At 41.4% G+C, this 15,921-nt stretch overlaps 1 protein-coding gene across 1 annotated transcript; it reads left to right on the top strand.

Annotated features, from left to right (window-relative positions):
• The first annotated feature begins 322 nt into the window (after positions 1-322).
• LOC133550465 (class I histocompatibility antigen, F10 alpha chain-like) lies at positions 323-15,040 on the top strand. Its single transcript, XM_061896448.1, has 4 exons — positions 323-1,041; positions 1,261-1,539; positions 2,942-3,244; positions 14,946-15,040. The coding sequence occupies exons 1-4, from the start codon at positions 726-728 to the stop codon at positions 15,038-15,040; spliced, it is 993 nt and encodes a 330-aa protein (XP_061752432.1). The 5' UTR covers positions 323-725.
• The last annotated feature ends 881 nt before the right edge of the window (positions 15,041-15,921 follow it).

Here is a 15,921-nt window from a genome sequence, read left to right as displayed (position 1 = left end):
ATTAAAAGTGGCAAACATCTTTTTGTTTCGCGCTGACATCATGAACTTGTTTTTATTCTTTCTTCTGGTCGTGCAAATGCACAGCGTGACGCCTGGTAAGTCATTTTTATAAGTTTATTAATATTTTACTCATAAATCATCTTTGTGCCTTCACTTATTTGACTTCTGAGAGTTTCTGTTACTTATTAATTAAATTATTGTTGTATTATTTAAGCCCTTTATTACTTAATCCTGGTTCTTTTTTTAACATTTTATTATTTTCCCTTTTTCCTACTAAAAATTAAAAATGTTCCAAGAAGGTTACAGAAGCAGATAAATCCGTTTAGGCTCTTTATTTATTTTGACTTTAGTGTTTCTTGTTCAAAGACTTATTTTTTCCAAGGCTTGTAAGAACGAACACAAATCTTCAAACACGGAAGTGTCAGAAACTAATCAAGTGTAGTAACATCACCCCGCCACAAGATGTCAGTAAGAGTCGACATCAAATGGGCAGAACAGGTTGTGTTCAACTCTGTTGTACTTTTTATTCAGCCTCCATTGTAGAAAATATGTTTATTTTCAAAATGTTCAAACTGTCAACAGATGTTAGTAATATTATTAATGTGTTGTATTTGTCATAGAACATGTGAGTCTTGACTGTGATATCTAGCAGTGTTTGATGTTCACTTTAAGACCCGACTGAAGACGGAAGGAGCTAAAATATTCACAGTGCAAGATTGTTGAACATGAAACAAAATAATAAAAAGTCATCCTGTTGTTGTTTTCTTCTTTCAGTGATTCACACGCTGCAGTATTTCTGCACTGCGTCCTCTCAAGTTCCAAACTTTCCAGAGTATGTGAGTGTTGGTTATGTTGATGGAGTTCAGATTTCTCACTATGACAGCAACAGCAGGAAAGCAGAAGCCAAACAGGACTGGATGAACAAAATCACAGCAGAGGATCCAAAATACTGGCAGAGACAAACAGAGATCGGTGTTGATAATGAGTTGAGGGACAAACACAACCTTGAAGTTCTTAAGAAGCGTTTCAACCAAACTGGAGGTTTGTTTATGTTGAACTTTCTACTACTTAAATGTATTTGATGTACTCTTTTTATACTGTAGTAAACACACATTACTGCACTGATACTTGTCTCTGTCCATCCCATAATAACCTACACTAATACTGTGTGTGTGTGTGTGTGTGTGTGTGTGTGTGTGTGTGTGTGTGTGTGTGTGTGTGTGTGTGTCACTCTGCTTTACAACACTGTGTGTGTCTCAGGTGTTCACATTTTCCAGAGGATGACTGGATGTGAATGGAATGATGAGACTGATGAAGTTAAAGGTTGGTATCAGCAAGGTTATGATGGAGAAGATTTCATATCGTTGGACATGAAGACATGGACATTTACTGCAGCAAAACAACAAGCTTTCCCCGACAAACTCAATTGGGACAAGGACAAACATCTACTAGAATACCAGAAGTTTTACTACACTGAGTATTGTCCTTCTTACTTGAAGAAGCATGTGAACAATGGGAAGGAGGTCCTAATGAGAACAGGTAGAAACACAACATGTACTTTCACCTTTTAACTTGTTAGCACTCCCCCTATAGGAACATTACTGACATTACACCCTGTCTCTTTATACTCTTCTCTCTTTCTCTCACCTTCTCTCCATCTTTACCTTCATTCTCACCTTCTCTCCATCTTTACCTTTGTTCTCACCTTCTCTCCATCTCTACCTCCATCCTCACCTTTTTCCCGTCTTTTCCTCCATCTACACTTTCACTCCATCTTTATCTCATTCTCTCCTTCTCTTCGTCTTTACCTCCATCCTCACCTTCTATCCATCTTTACTTCCGTCTACACCTCTACATCTGTATCTCCACTCTAACCTTCTTTCCATCTTTATCTCATGCTCTCCTTCTCTCCATCTTTACCTCCATCCACACGTTCTCTCCATCTTAACCTGCGTTCTCACCTTTTCTCCATCTTTACATCCTTCTCTCCATCTTTATATCATTCTCTCCATCCCTCCATCTTTCCCTCCATCCTCAACTTCTATCCAACTTTACCTCCATTCTCACCGTCTATTCATCTTTACCTCCATTCTTCCCTTCCCTCCATCTTTACCTCCATTCTCTCCATCTTTACCTCCATCCACACGTTCTCTCCATCTTTACATCATTCTCTCCTTCTCTCCATCTTTACCTCCATTCTCTCCTTCTTTCCATCTTTATATCATTCTCTCCTTCTCTCCATCTTTACCTTATTCTCTCCATCCCTCCATCTTTCCCTCCATCCTCAACTTCTATCCAACTTTACCTCCATTCTCACCGTCTATTCATCTTTACCTCCATCCACACGTTCTCTCCATCTTAACCTGTGTTCTCACCTTCTCTCCATCTTTACCTCATTCTCTCCTTCTTTCCTTCTCTCCATCTTTACCTCCATTCTCACCTTCTCTCCATCTTTACCTACGTTCTCCCTTTCTCTCCATCTTTACCTCCGTTCTCACCTTCTCTCCATCTTTACCTCCATCCTCACCTTTTCTCCATCTTTATCTCCACTCTAACCTTCTCTCCATCTTTATCTCATTCTCTTCTTCTTTCCATCTTTACCTCCATCCTCACCTTCTATCCATCTTTACTTCCATCTACACCTCTACATCTGTATCTCCACTCTAACCTTCTTTCCATCTTTATCTCATGCTCTCCTTCTCTCCATCTTTACCTCCATCCACACCTTCTCTCCATCTTTACCTCCGTCCACACCTTCTCTCCATTTTTCCTCCGTCCACACCTTCTTTCCATCCACACCTTCTCTCGATCTTTACCTCCATCCCCACCTTCTCTCCATCTTTACCTTCTCTCCATCTTTACCTCCATCCCCACCTTCTCTCCATCCACACCTTCTCCCCACGTTGTCCTGTGTTCACACGTGACATCACTTCCTGTGCAGAGCTTCCAGAGGTGTTCCTGCTCCAGAAGACGCCGTCCTCTCCGGTCAGCTGCATGGCGACAGGTTTCTACCCCGACGGTGCCGACCTGTTTTGGAGGAAAGACGGCGAGCAGATCTTCGAGGACGTGGAGCACGGAGAGATACTCCCCAACCACGACGGAACCTTCCAGATGTCGGTGGCGCTGAAAGTGGAGGTGACGGCCGACGTGGAGGGCAAGTACGAATGTGTGTTTCAGCTGTCAGGCGTCAAGGAGGACTTGGTCACCAAGCTGGAGAGAAGAAGCATCCTGAGCAACGCAAGCCATGAAGGTGAGAAAGACACATTTAGTTGGAGATGTTTCCCATCACAAGTCCACCTGTCACCATTATTGATCCATGTCACCATGACAACGCTTGACGTCTGCATGCAAAGTAGTCATGAAGGTTTCCTCTTCATGCTTTGTCACTCCACTTGTGCTTTTTTGCTCTCCACAGACAACTTGAGCGTCGCCCTCGCTGCCACGGCGGCGGTCCTCGCTGTGGCGGCCATCATCATCATCATCATCATCATGGTCATGGTCAGGCGTCACAGAAACAGACAAGGTGAGGGACGCCAATGTCCTCTGTCTTCTTCTTCTCGGTGCACTCGGTCCAGGCCGTGAGTTGATGCTTTCATCCGGGCTGCAAAGGTGCGGCCATCTTTTAGTTGCCTTCCAGCCAAACACTCAAAGATCCACAGAGACAGAGCGCACACTCTCACGTAGAAACACGGCGTGACGTGAGGGGAAAAGTCCACTTCACCTTGTTTCTCTTTCATTTCAGCCCAGTACGATCCAGCTGGTAAGTAAAACATCTTTTCTTTGAGCCGCAAGAAACAAAGCCGTGGTGAAGCGTCACTCACATGGAGGTCTGATGTGGACCTTTGTTACAAGTTTAGCCGGAAAAGCCCAACTGGAGCTGACTCCTTCACAATAAAAGTCCCTCCTGTGAGCACACGCAATACAAAGTCTGGCATATCTCACTTTTGACAGGAGTCCTCATGATGAGGATCAGCCAAATGAGACATCAAGTGTGCTGACTCGTCATGTTTCCAAGTCACACCTCAAAGATCTGATGTGAGTGACGAGGCACCTTCTGGATGTTCTTCCTTCACCGTTTGCGTTTGTCCCGCAGCTCGCCACGGCGGCGTGGAGCTCGACGAGAACGTGCAGGCGGCTGAAGGCTGAGTAAGCTCACATGGACTGTCTGCACCTCCAAATGTTCTTGTGTGAAGATGATGTTCAACTTGGATTCACCTGCTTCTGTCGGGAATGTGCTGAGTGGTCTTCTTCCTCCAGGATGCTTTGTGCACTGGAACACAGGGAGATGTCTCCATCGCTGAGGGACGTCATCACACTCGGAGATGAGATGGAGATGTGCTTTGTTCTTCGTCCGACTGCTCCTCACGCTATTCCATGTATTCTTCTTTGGCCGTTAAAAGACTTTCAAGATCAAACGTTGGTGGCTGTAAAATCGCACGTTTCATGGCCTTGACGTCATGACGAGGATTTCTTCTTTTCTTTCAATGGCCGCTGCTTATGATCAATATCACATTGTGTCACATTTCTGTCAATAAATCCGTTTTTTCTCCACTCGCCTCGCACTGCTTTCTTGGGGACCAGGAAGAGTCTCAGTCATAAAAATGGTAGAAGTAGGTCATTTTTGTTTATGTTTGTATTTTTTCATTCAACACTTAAATCACTAAATCAATTTCAGGTTTATCCGTCCTTATCAGTCTTTTTTTCATAATTTACGCCATTTTTGTCAAAACCTTGTTTTGTTATGGCAAAAGCACAAAATAATAATTTTCACTCAATCGCAATCTTAAATATGTCAATAATTCAGAACATCATCGATTTTAATTCATTATTTTTTTTGAGCAATGACAATTAAAACTTGTCCCACTGAAATTATTAGGATCCAAACGGGCCCCACTCATAAAAAATAAGTCAAACATTATTTTTACTTTCAACACTTAAGTCCCTCGATAAACTTCAGATCCATCCCTCGTTTCTGTGACGACCTGTCACGTCAGGTGTCACGCGGTCTGTTTGCGTTTGTGTTTATCTCCTAGTCAGCGCTCTTATTTTGGTCCCACTTCCTGTTTGTCTCCCTGAGCCCTTTTCCCTCCTCACCTGTCGCTGATTGGCAGCCTGGCCACACCTGGTCATGGGGTGAGGGTGATGGGTCAAATGCAGAGGAAAATCTCACCACACCTAGTGTGTGTGTGACAATCATTGGTACTTTTACTTTAATCAACTGGCTTCTATTTATGCCTGCCTCGCCCTCCAGTCAGGGCTCAAGGATTGTTTTGTGAAACGTTACTTTGGTTTTTCTGTATGCTGCTTATGCTTCTGTGCACTTCCCTGCTGCACCTCCTTGTGCTCCCTGTGGGAATTAAAAGACTCTCACCCGCACGTCGTCCTCCTGTCTCCTGCATCTTGGGGTCACAACTAGAGCAGCCATGCAAGTACGTGACAGCTTCTTCATTTCTTTTTTTTTTTTTTTGGCCCTATTAGTCAAAACCCCTTTTTTTTGTAGGATAAACACAACATATCCTATAAAAATACTCTTAAGTCAAATTTTGTAAGTGACGTAATTGGAGCCATGACTAGTTTAAATAATTTGTAACAACATTGAGTTTGATTCATTATTATTTTTGAGCAATGACAGCTTTAAAGAGAAAACAACCTGCATGGCAGCTTTATTAGACTCAACAATGCAACTTTTCTTTGTTCCATTTCACATGTTTTCACCTCTTTTATTCCACTATTTAGGTTTTTTTATACACTATCTGTAGAATGTGTCGTGTATGAGCTTATATGGGACATAATGTATAATATTTCTAATTGCCTTTTTCTTTTTCATGCCTTTTTAACCTGAGTCTTTCAAGCAAAAGCGTTCCAAAAATCAGCAAACCCGCCTTTCTTCTTCCTCCGTCAAAAGTAGGTGAATCCACAAATATAAATAACTACAGACCGATTTCCAAATTGGGTTAATGTTGAATGTCCAATCCAAGATGGCCGACAGGACTGTCTTTTGTTTGTCTGCTTGTCAAAGTGGTCTGAATTTCTATGTGTTTTATTCTCTTTTTTTTTAGCCGATTTAAGTAAATTGCACTAGTTTTAAGCGTAACAATTGATGAATGAAGGCTTACTTCCAAAAAGTGGTATTTCTGACTGCTTTTGTTGGATTTGGAAACCTGGAGGTCTCTGACCTGCAGAAGCCGGGGGATGTTTTGCTAGCTGAAATTTTGGCCTTCCATCTGCCACAGTCTGGATCTATACTAGTCTCAGCTTGGCCTTCCACTACCTACAGTCTGAGTCGACTGGCTTCATCTTGGCCTTCCGTCTTCCACGGCCTGGATCCATCTTAGCCTCAGACTGACTAAAGCTGGGCCTCTGCTAGCCTTAGCTTGGTCTTCCAACTCTTGTAGCTTGGACATCTGAACTTTGATTATTGGACCTGGGTAGGTAGTAAAACAATTTAACAATGACTTTGACAAAAGCTCTCTATTAATGTTTTTTCCTGGACTTGTTTTCTGCAATTGTAGTGGGGTACCTGACCAGGTGCTCCACCAACCTTTAACTCTACCAAACGCAATAACAATCACCTGGTCCTTTGAAACTACAGCATTTACACAAAGGTTATTGATATCCACATGTGGGTCAGTGCTAAATAATTCTAACCAGCTTCAGTTATGGTGTATTTCTGTGCTAAACAGATGGTTTTCTCCTTCTGATATTACTCATTTTGATATTGTGAAGCCAAATAATGTTGTCATGAGGTCACCTTGCCATATGAAACGGAAAATCTTTATATTGCTCTTACTTCTGCTATCAGGCAATGTGCAACCAAATCCAGGCCCAGCTTTATACAACATCAGTACTCCTGGTGAACTTAGAGCTAGGTCAGGTCTTGGTTTAATTCATTCAAATATTACAAGCCTACTGCCAAAATTAGACTTAGTCAAAATTTGGATTCAAACAACCAATGCAGATATATTTATTTTATCAGAAACCTGGCTAAGTAAAGCAGTCTCTGACAAGGACATTGCTATAAATGGATACAATGTCTTCCGATGCGATCGTCCTCGAAAAGGTGGAGGGGTGGCTATGTATATAAAAAACAGATTTAATGTTACTTTATTATCATCACTGTCAATCACTAAACCATTTGAACTCCTTGCCCTGCAGCTTGAATTCTCGCATGGCCAAACTCTCGCAATTGTAGGGTGTTATAGACCTCCCTATGCCTCCACTGAAGCCCTTGCCTCTCTTGAATCCTTTATGAGTGGACTAGTGAACTTCTCTTGGTTGGTGATTTAAATTTTGACTGGTTGACTTCCTCTTCCGATAACCTTAAAGCTGTATGCAACACACTAAATTTAACTCAATTATTCACTTCCCCACCTCGACCCAATACTAAAAACCCCTCAAAATCATCTTTACTTGATCTAATTCTAACCAAGGCTCCCCATAAGTACACTGGTACTGGGGTGTTTGTCAATGACTTGAGTGATCATTGTACAATTGCAGCTGTAGGAAACTGCAAGCTACCAAAATCAAAACCCATTATTACATGCAAAAGAGATAGTAACATTTTTTGCCTCCCAGCTTTTATATACGACTTAGCTGCCTTTGAGTGGAACAGAGTTGCTTTAATTGATGATATTGAGATAGCGTTGAAATACTTTTATAACAAATTTCAACGTATAGTCAATAAACATGCTCCCTTTCGAAAATGTAGAGTTAAAGGTGGAAATAATCCCTGGTTTACCGCTGCAATTGGAAACCTTCTCAAAGAGAGAGATGTTGCTTGGGCCAGGGCTCGAAAAACAAAGACAGAGGTTGACTGGCTTAGCTTTCGCCAGCTTAGAAATAAATGTACTTCGCTTGTTAGGAGAGCCAAGTCTGATTTTTACCTGCATGAATGCAAAAAACATATAAATGACCCCAAAAAGTTTTGGCAAACCATAAAAGCTTCTTTAAATCATGTGAAAACAAATGACTTTCCATGTCCTTTGATTACTCAATCTGGTACTTTGTCTGATAAGACAACTATATCAAATTGTTTTAATGAGTATTTAGTTTCTGCTGGATTTTTCTTTGAGTCGTTGAATCCTCAATCGTCAAATGTTGGTTTAACTAATGTTAATATCCCAAATACACCACAGGCTGTAATTAGACGCAGCACCTGCACTTGTGACTTCACACCTGTATCAGTATCTGAGGTATACAATGCACTAAAGAGCCTGGACACAACTAAAGCAGCAGGACCGGACCAAATGGAACCCTTTTTCTCAAAATTGGCTGCTGATTTTATTGCTGAGCCTCTCTCGCATATTTTTAACCTCAGTCTAACAAGTAAAATCATTCCAAAAATCTGGAAATCAGCCTTTGTTCTTCCCCTGCTAAAACCGGGGTGAACCCACACATATAAATAATTACAGACCAATTTCTAAATTATGCATTTTAGCAAAATTTAAAAAAAAAATCATCAGTAACCAGCTAAATGATTTTTTTAGAATTAAACAATATTTTATCCCCATTTCAATCGGGTTTTAGAATACAGCATAGCACTATTACAGCTGCTCTTAAGGTCCTCAATGATTTAATCGAGGCTGTGGACGGCAAAAAAATACTGTGTCGGCCTTTTTATCGATTTGTCAAAAGCATTTGACACAGTAGACCACAGTCTGCTCATTGAAGCTCTCCATCACGTTGGATTATCTAAAAATGCAGCTGCTTGGTTCACAGACTATCTTTCCAGCAGAACACAACGTGTACAGGTGGCTGGGACAACCTCTTCATTATTGGACATTACCAAAGGAGTTCCACAAGGCTCAGTGCTGGGGCCCATTTTATTTTCTATCTACTTGAATAATCTTTGCAATAATCTGTCAAATGCAATGTACCATTTTTATGCAGACGACACCATTATTTATTGCTGTTCAACCTCCAGCACTCAGGCTTTTGAGTTTTTACAAGCTGCTTTTGATGTCATCCAGGCTCGCTTATTTGATCTTAAATTGGTTTTAAATACAGATAAAAGCAAAGTAATGGTTTCTCTCATTCAAGGGTGCTACTGGAAAATATTCCAAATATTGTAACATCAAATGGAAACCCTATAGAGCAGGTCTTAAATTACAAGTACTTGGGTTTTACTCTTGATCAGGAGCTTTCATTTAAAGCCCGTATTAACAACTTGGTCTCTAAGCTCAGGGTAAAGCTCGGTTTCCTATTTAGAAATAAAAACGGCTTCTCTCTTAAAGTCAGAAAGATATTGGTGACAGCGACTATCTGGCCCGTAAATGATTATGGAGACCTGCTTTATTTTAGTGCTTCATCTAAATGCCTCCAGTCCTTGGACACTGTTTTTCACTCAGCACTAAGATTTGTTCCTGGCTGTCGTAGTCTCACCCACCACTGTCAACTGTATATGAAGTCAGACTTATCTTCATTGAGTGCACACAGATACACACATTGGCTGGCCATCATTTATAAAGCTCTTTTAGGTTTAATACCTCCATACTTGTCTACTTTGTGACAAAGAAAAAACAGCTCTTATGCGTTCTAACAATTTGTATGTTTTAACTGTTCCCCATGTACGGACTGAATTTGGCAAAAGAGCTTTTGGCATTGCTGCCCCTATGGCATGGAATGCATTGCAGACGAAACTGAAACTCACTGAACTAATTCCATTCGGAGCCTTCCGTTCTGTCCTGAGGGACAGAGAGCAAGAGACTTTTGCTCAGTGCCTGTGTTGCCCACATATGTGGTCCTCTCCAAGGTTTCTCATAGTCATCATGGTCGACGTCCCACTGGGGCGAGTTTTTCCTTGCCCTTATGTGGGCCCTACCGAGGATGTCGTTGTGGTTTGTGCGGCCCTTTGAGGCACTTGTGATTTAGGGCTATATAAATAAACATTGATTGATGATTGATTGATTGAAAGGCCTACTGAAAGCCACTACTAGCGACCACGCAGTCTGATAGTTTATATATCAATGATGAAATATTAACATTGCAACACATGCCAGTTTACTAAATTGCCATTTTAAATTTCGCGCCAAAGTATCCTGCTGAGACGTCGCGGTATGATGACGTGTGTGCGTGACGTCACGCATTGTAGAGGACATTTTGTTCCAGCACCGTTCCCAGCTATAAATCGTCTGTTTTCATCGCATAATCCCACAGTATTCTGGACACCTGTGTTGCTGAATCTTTTGCTATTTGTTCAATGAATAATGGAGACATCAAAGAAGAAAGCTGTAGGTGGGAAGCGGTGTATTGCGGCCGCCTTTAGCAACACAAACACAGCCGGTGTTTCATTGTTTACATTCCCAAAGGATGACGTTGAAGCTTTACTATGGAACAGAGCGGTCAAGCAAACACGGCTGGATTGGACCACACACACAAAGTACAGTGTATTATGCAGCGGTCACTTTGAAAGATCGTGTTTCGAAGAGGGTCCCTTGCGAAGGGCAGAGATGGGCATCGCCACCATCCGTCGACTGGTGCTGAAGAAAGGTGCGGGGCCGACCTTCAGGTTGTACAGTTACGACCATGTAATCTCACTAAAACACTAGTAAAACAAGCAGATAAGGGAATTTCCTGAATTATCCTAGTAAATTTGTCTAATAATATCTGAATCGCTCCCACTGTAGTCTTTTTTTTCTTCTAGTCCTTCACTCTCACTTTCCTCATCCACGAATCTTTGATCCTCGCTCAAATTAATGGGGAAATCGCCACTTTCTCGGTCCGAATCGCTCTCGCTGCTGGTGGCCATGATTGTAAACAATGTTCAGATGTGAGGAGCTCCACAACCCGTGATGTCACGCGCACATCGTCTGCTACTTCCGGTACAGGCAAGGCTGTTTTATCAGCACCAAAAGTTGCTAACTTTATCGTCTATGTTCTCTACTAAATCCTTTCAGCAAAAATATGGCAATATCTGGAAATGATCAAGTATGACACATAGAATGGACCTGCTATCCCCGTTTAAATAAGAAAATCTCATTTCAGTAGGCCTTTAATGTTAGTGCGGCCCGCAAGTTTTATATGAACGGCGCTTGACAGCGTTGTGTTATTCGGGTCCAAAATGGCTCTTTCAACGTTCTGGGTTGCCTACCCTGCGTTAGTGGAAAAGCTGCAAATGAGTGAAAGCGACAGAGACGTTGTCATGGAGACGGGGGTTCACTTAGGTGCCTGGCTGCAGTCACACCGCGACACCTGTCCGTCAGTAATAACAGTCCCCGATAACCTGGACCGATTCAAACCGTTATTTGCTTTTTTTTTTTCTTGTTTAGTTTGCATTGCCTCACACGATGAACACTACATATAAACACTCCGGGAGCCGTCACTTTTTTGCGCTCGCTATCCCGGTACTTTCCCGGCTATTATCCGCCGACCGCCGTGTTGCTGTAGGGAGGAAAAGCGGAGCGACGCACATTGCGGAAACAACATTATTCTCCGTGCGTGGGCTAAATACAAATATATTCCACAACCCCAAACATGTCTTTTTCAAAGCCTGCAGTGAAGAGAAGGGTTAGTGATGAGCAAAGACAATTCCAGGAAAAGTGGGAGATGCGATATTTCTTTGTTGAGCACAGGGGCACCCCGACGTGTCTTATTTGCACCCAGAAAGTTGCACAAGGGATACAATTTGAAACGTCATTATACAACTAGACATGCTGAGGAGTATGCAAAAAAAATAAATAAATACATCTTTTCTTGCGGCCCAGCCTCACTCAGACTCTGCATCCAGTGGCCCCCTGGTAAATTGAGTTTGAGACCCCTGGTCTAGAGTGTAGGCAGTGCTGTTAAGTTTCTCTGTGTGTGAATAAGTGGAGGAGGCGGAAACTTTGAGGCATGACGCAGCTGACTTGTTGATAAACTAGTTTGAGAAGAATGTTTTTGTTTTGCTCATAAGTGGATTGTACTTTTCAGTGGTGTAAATATTGACTATTGTGTGTGAAGTCCTACTAAAGGTGAACATTCAGTTTAAGAATTAGGCCATCAAGTTAAGATAAATGTAATGATGGTGGGAAAAATGTGGATCAAGGATACTTTATTAAGTTGAGTCCACTTTTATATATTTACTTCCCCTCCTGAGAGATTGGCACCTTCTTGTGGTTATTTTGAGCTTAGTCTTCAGGTGGCACACCCAAGTTGCACAGGTGTGAAGGTAGAGGCCTGACAAAGTGCAATCCTCGTCTCCAGGATGGAGTTGGACTCATAGGGCCTGATTTATTAAAGGTTTGCGTGTACTAAAAGACGTGCAAACCCGATAGCACACGCAGAGCTGATCTACTAAACCTGTGCAAAGTGGATTGTGTCTCTTAAGTGAGCAGAATAAGGCGTGCAATACATTTTGGGTCTCTGTCTTCATTAACATGCAAAATATATGCTGATCATTAAAACTCCCACAATACTGGGAGAAAATGCGAATATAATTATTTATCACGCCCAATATGATTTATCAACACTCACCGCTGTCGTGCCAGCACTATTTAGTTTTTATTTAGTAACTGGGCACACTGACAGTTCCACACACGGCTGCAGGATCAGTGCTTGTGCTCCACAGACACACATTTTACAGATATCGTCTTTTCAGCAACATCATTTTATAGCTGCTAAAGGACTTAAGGGGCTAATTACAACCAATTTGATCGATGCGTTTTTGTGGCCTTTATTATTTTTTTCAATGATGTTCTTTTTTTCAATATACAAAACCCGAGACCAATGAAGTTGGGACGTTGTGTAAATGGTAAATAAAAACAGAAAACAGTGATTTGCAAATCTTTTTCAACCCATATTCAATTGAATAGACTGCAAAGACAAGATACTAAACGCTCAAACTAGAAAACTTTATTTTTTGCAAGTATTAGCTCATTTGGAATTGCCTGCAACATATTTGAAAAAAATGGCACAAGTGGCAAAAAAGACTGAGAAAGTTGAGGAATGCTCATCAAAAACTTATTTGAAACATCCCACAAGTGAACAGGCTAATTGGGAACAGGTGGGTGCCATGATTGAGTATAAAAGCAGCTTCCATGAAATGTTTGTTCATTCACAAACAAGGATGGGGCGAGGGTCACCACTTCATGAACAAATGTTTAAAAACAACATCTCTCAACTAGCTATTGCAAGGAATTTAGGGATTTCACCATCTGCGGTCCGTAATATAATCAAAAGGTTCAGAGAATCTGGGTAAATCCCTGCACGTAAGCAGCAAGGCTGAAAACCAACATTGAATCCCCTTGACCTTCGATCCCTCAGGTGGTACTGAATCAAAAAGTTGCATCAGTGTGTAAAGGTTATCACCACATGGGCTCAGGAACACTTCAGAAAACCACTGTCAGTAACTACAGTTGGTTGCTACATCTGTAAGTACAAGTTAAAACTGTACTATTCAAAGCGAAAGCCAGTTATCAACAACACCCAGAAATTCAGCCAGCGTCGCTAAACCCGAGCTCATCCAAGATGGACTGATGCAAAGTGTAAAAGAGTTGTGTGGTCTGACGAGGCCACATTTCAAATTTTTTTTTGGAAACTCTGGACGTTGTGTCCTCCAGATCAAAGAGGAAAAGAACCATGCGGATAGTTCTAGGCGCAAAGTTGAAAAGCCAGCATCTGTGATGGTGTGGGGGTGTATTAGTGCCCAAGGCATGGGTAACTTACACATCTATGAAGGCACCATTAATGCTGAAAGGTACATACAGGTTTTGGAGCAACATATGTTGCCATCCAAGCAACGTTATCATGGACGCCCCTGCTTATTTCAGCAAGACAATGCCAAGCCACATGTTACAACAGTGTGGCTTCGTAGTAAAAGAGTGAGGGTACTGGACTGTTCTGCCTGTAGTCCAGACCTGTCTCCCATTGAAAATGTGTGGCACATTATGAAGCCTAAAAGACCACAACCGAGACCCTGGACTGTTGAACAACTTAAGCTGTTCATCAAGCAAGAATGGGAAATAATTCCACCTGGAAAGCTTCAAAAATGGGTCTCCTCTATCCCCCGGTCGGACACGTTGCACAAAGTGTCGCTTTATGCGGACGACTTGCTCCTATACATCTCAGATCCTGCTAGCTCACTCCCAGTAATCTTTCACATTTTGGAGCGGTTTGGCACACACTCTGGCTACAAACTTAATTACCAAAAAAGTGAACTGTTTCCGATCAATTCCTTAGCTAAACAGTTACCACGATCTTTAGCTGCATTCAAATGGGCACATGACGGGATCCATTACTTGGGAATCCGTATTACTCCGGCTATGTCTGAAATTTTTGACCTCTAATGGAAAAAATGGAGAAGGACTTTGCCCGCTGGTCTGTTTTACTATTATCTCTCGCTGACCGGATCAATCGGATCAAGATGATCTCTCTGCCTGAATTCCTTTACCTTTTCCAACATATCCCCATATTTATCACTAAATCATTCTTCGATAAATTAGACAAATCAATATGCAAATTTATACGGGGGGCCGGATCGGCCCGAATCCGCAAGTCGGTCCTACAATCTCCCAAATTCTGAGGGAGGGCTTGCACTCCCCAATTTCAGACAGTACTATTGGGCGGCTAATGTACAGAAACTCCTATACTGGATGGACGGAGGCTCTCAGACCCTCCCGGCCTGGGTATCCCTTGAAACGGCAATCCCACACTTTTCATGACGTTCTTGCTTATGCTCACCACTCCCTTTTCCATTTAAACTTGAAGGCGCAAACACCATTGTATCGATCTCCATGAAAATATGGAACCAGCTAAGGAAACATTTGGGTTTTCAAGGCCCATCTATATTAACCCCGCTACTTAAAAAACAGTTATTTAAACCTTCCCGTAGCGACCCCGCATTTATGACCTGGCACGATCACGGTATCACCACTGTGGAAGACCTCTATACAGACGGAGTGTTCTCATCCTTCGCTGAACTCTCTCCCAAATACGATTTGCCAAACTCCCACCTTTTTCCTTTTTTTCAGGTGAGGGACTTCGTAAAGAAGCAGTTCCCACACTTCCCAAATCGTCCTCCGGAAACTCTTATAGATACTTTGCTATCTCTGAGCCCAAATCATAAAAAATGTATCTCTGTGATAAATACCTCCTTAAGCTCAGTTGCTCCAAACTCTTTATCAGTGATAAGAGCCTCGTATATGTTTTCTTCCCAAGAGCAGTTTTGTCTGCCTATATATATATATATATATATATATATATATATATATATATATAATTGACGGATGGATCTGAAGTTGATATGAAGACGATTGTGTTTAAAGTAAACAGTAAGAAAAAAAATATATTTTTTTATTTCTAATGAGTAAGACACTTTTGGATCCCCAATAATTTCAGTAGGATTTTTTTGTGTGTGTCATTGCTAAAAAAAAATAATAATAAATTAAAATCAATATTTTTATTTGTTGAAATTTTTAAGGCTCCAATTATTATATAATCTCAAATATTCCACTTTAAAATTCTATTGGGGGAAACTATTGCATATTTTGTGTTTTTTTTTCCATAACAAAACAGGGTTTTCTTTGACAAAAAGGGCATACAACTTAAATCTTTGAAAAGGTTATATTGACAGATAGACCTAATGTTGATCTACAGATTTAAACCTGGAATAAAAATAATACAAAATAATGACACATTTTAAATATTTTTTGGACCAAAATCCTTTGGGGTCCCTGGGATGAAGCCTGAGTGGAGGCCAAAATGTATATTTTTATACATATATTGAATATGTTATATAGCAAAGTAAAAGTTGTGTTTCTTATCTAAGTAAATGTAACTCGTTACTACTCACCTACGTGGATAAGTGTGTTCACCTTTGACAGGTACGAAAAAATTAAAATAAAAACGATCACCTTTCTTTGATATTCTGCCAGCAGAAGCGTCTGCCTCACACTTTTCCCCCACGTTCAGCACTTTGGCCACAGCGAGTCCATCTCATGAAGGCTT

The sequence above is a fragment of the Nerophis ophidion genome, linkage group LG04 (genome assembly GCF_033978795.1).
Source record: "Nerophis ophidion isolate RoL-2023_Sa linkage group LG04, RoL_Noph_v1.0, whole genome shotgun sequence".
Lineage (NCBI taxonomy): Eukaryota > Metazoa > Chordata > Actinopteri > Syngnathiformes > Syngnathidae > Nerophis > Nerophis ophidion.
The sequence above is the reverse complement of the archived record's forward strand: the minus strand, read 5'-3'. Positions and strand labels throughout refer to the sequence as shown.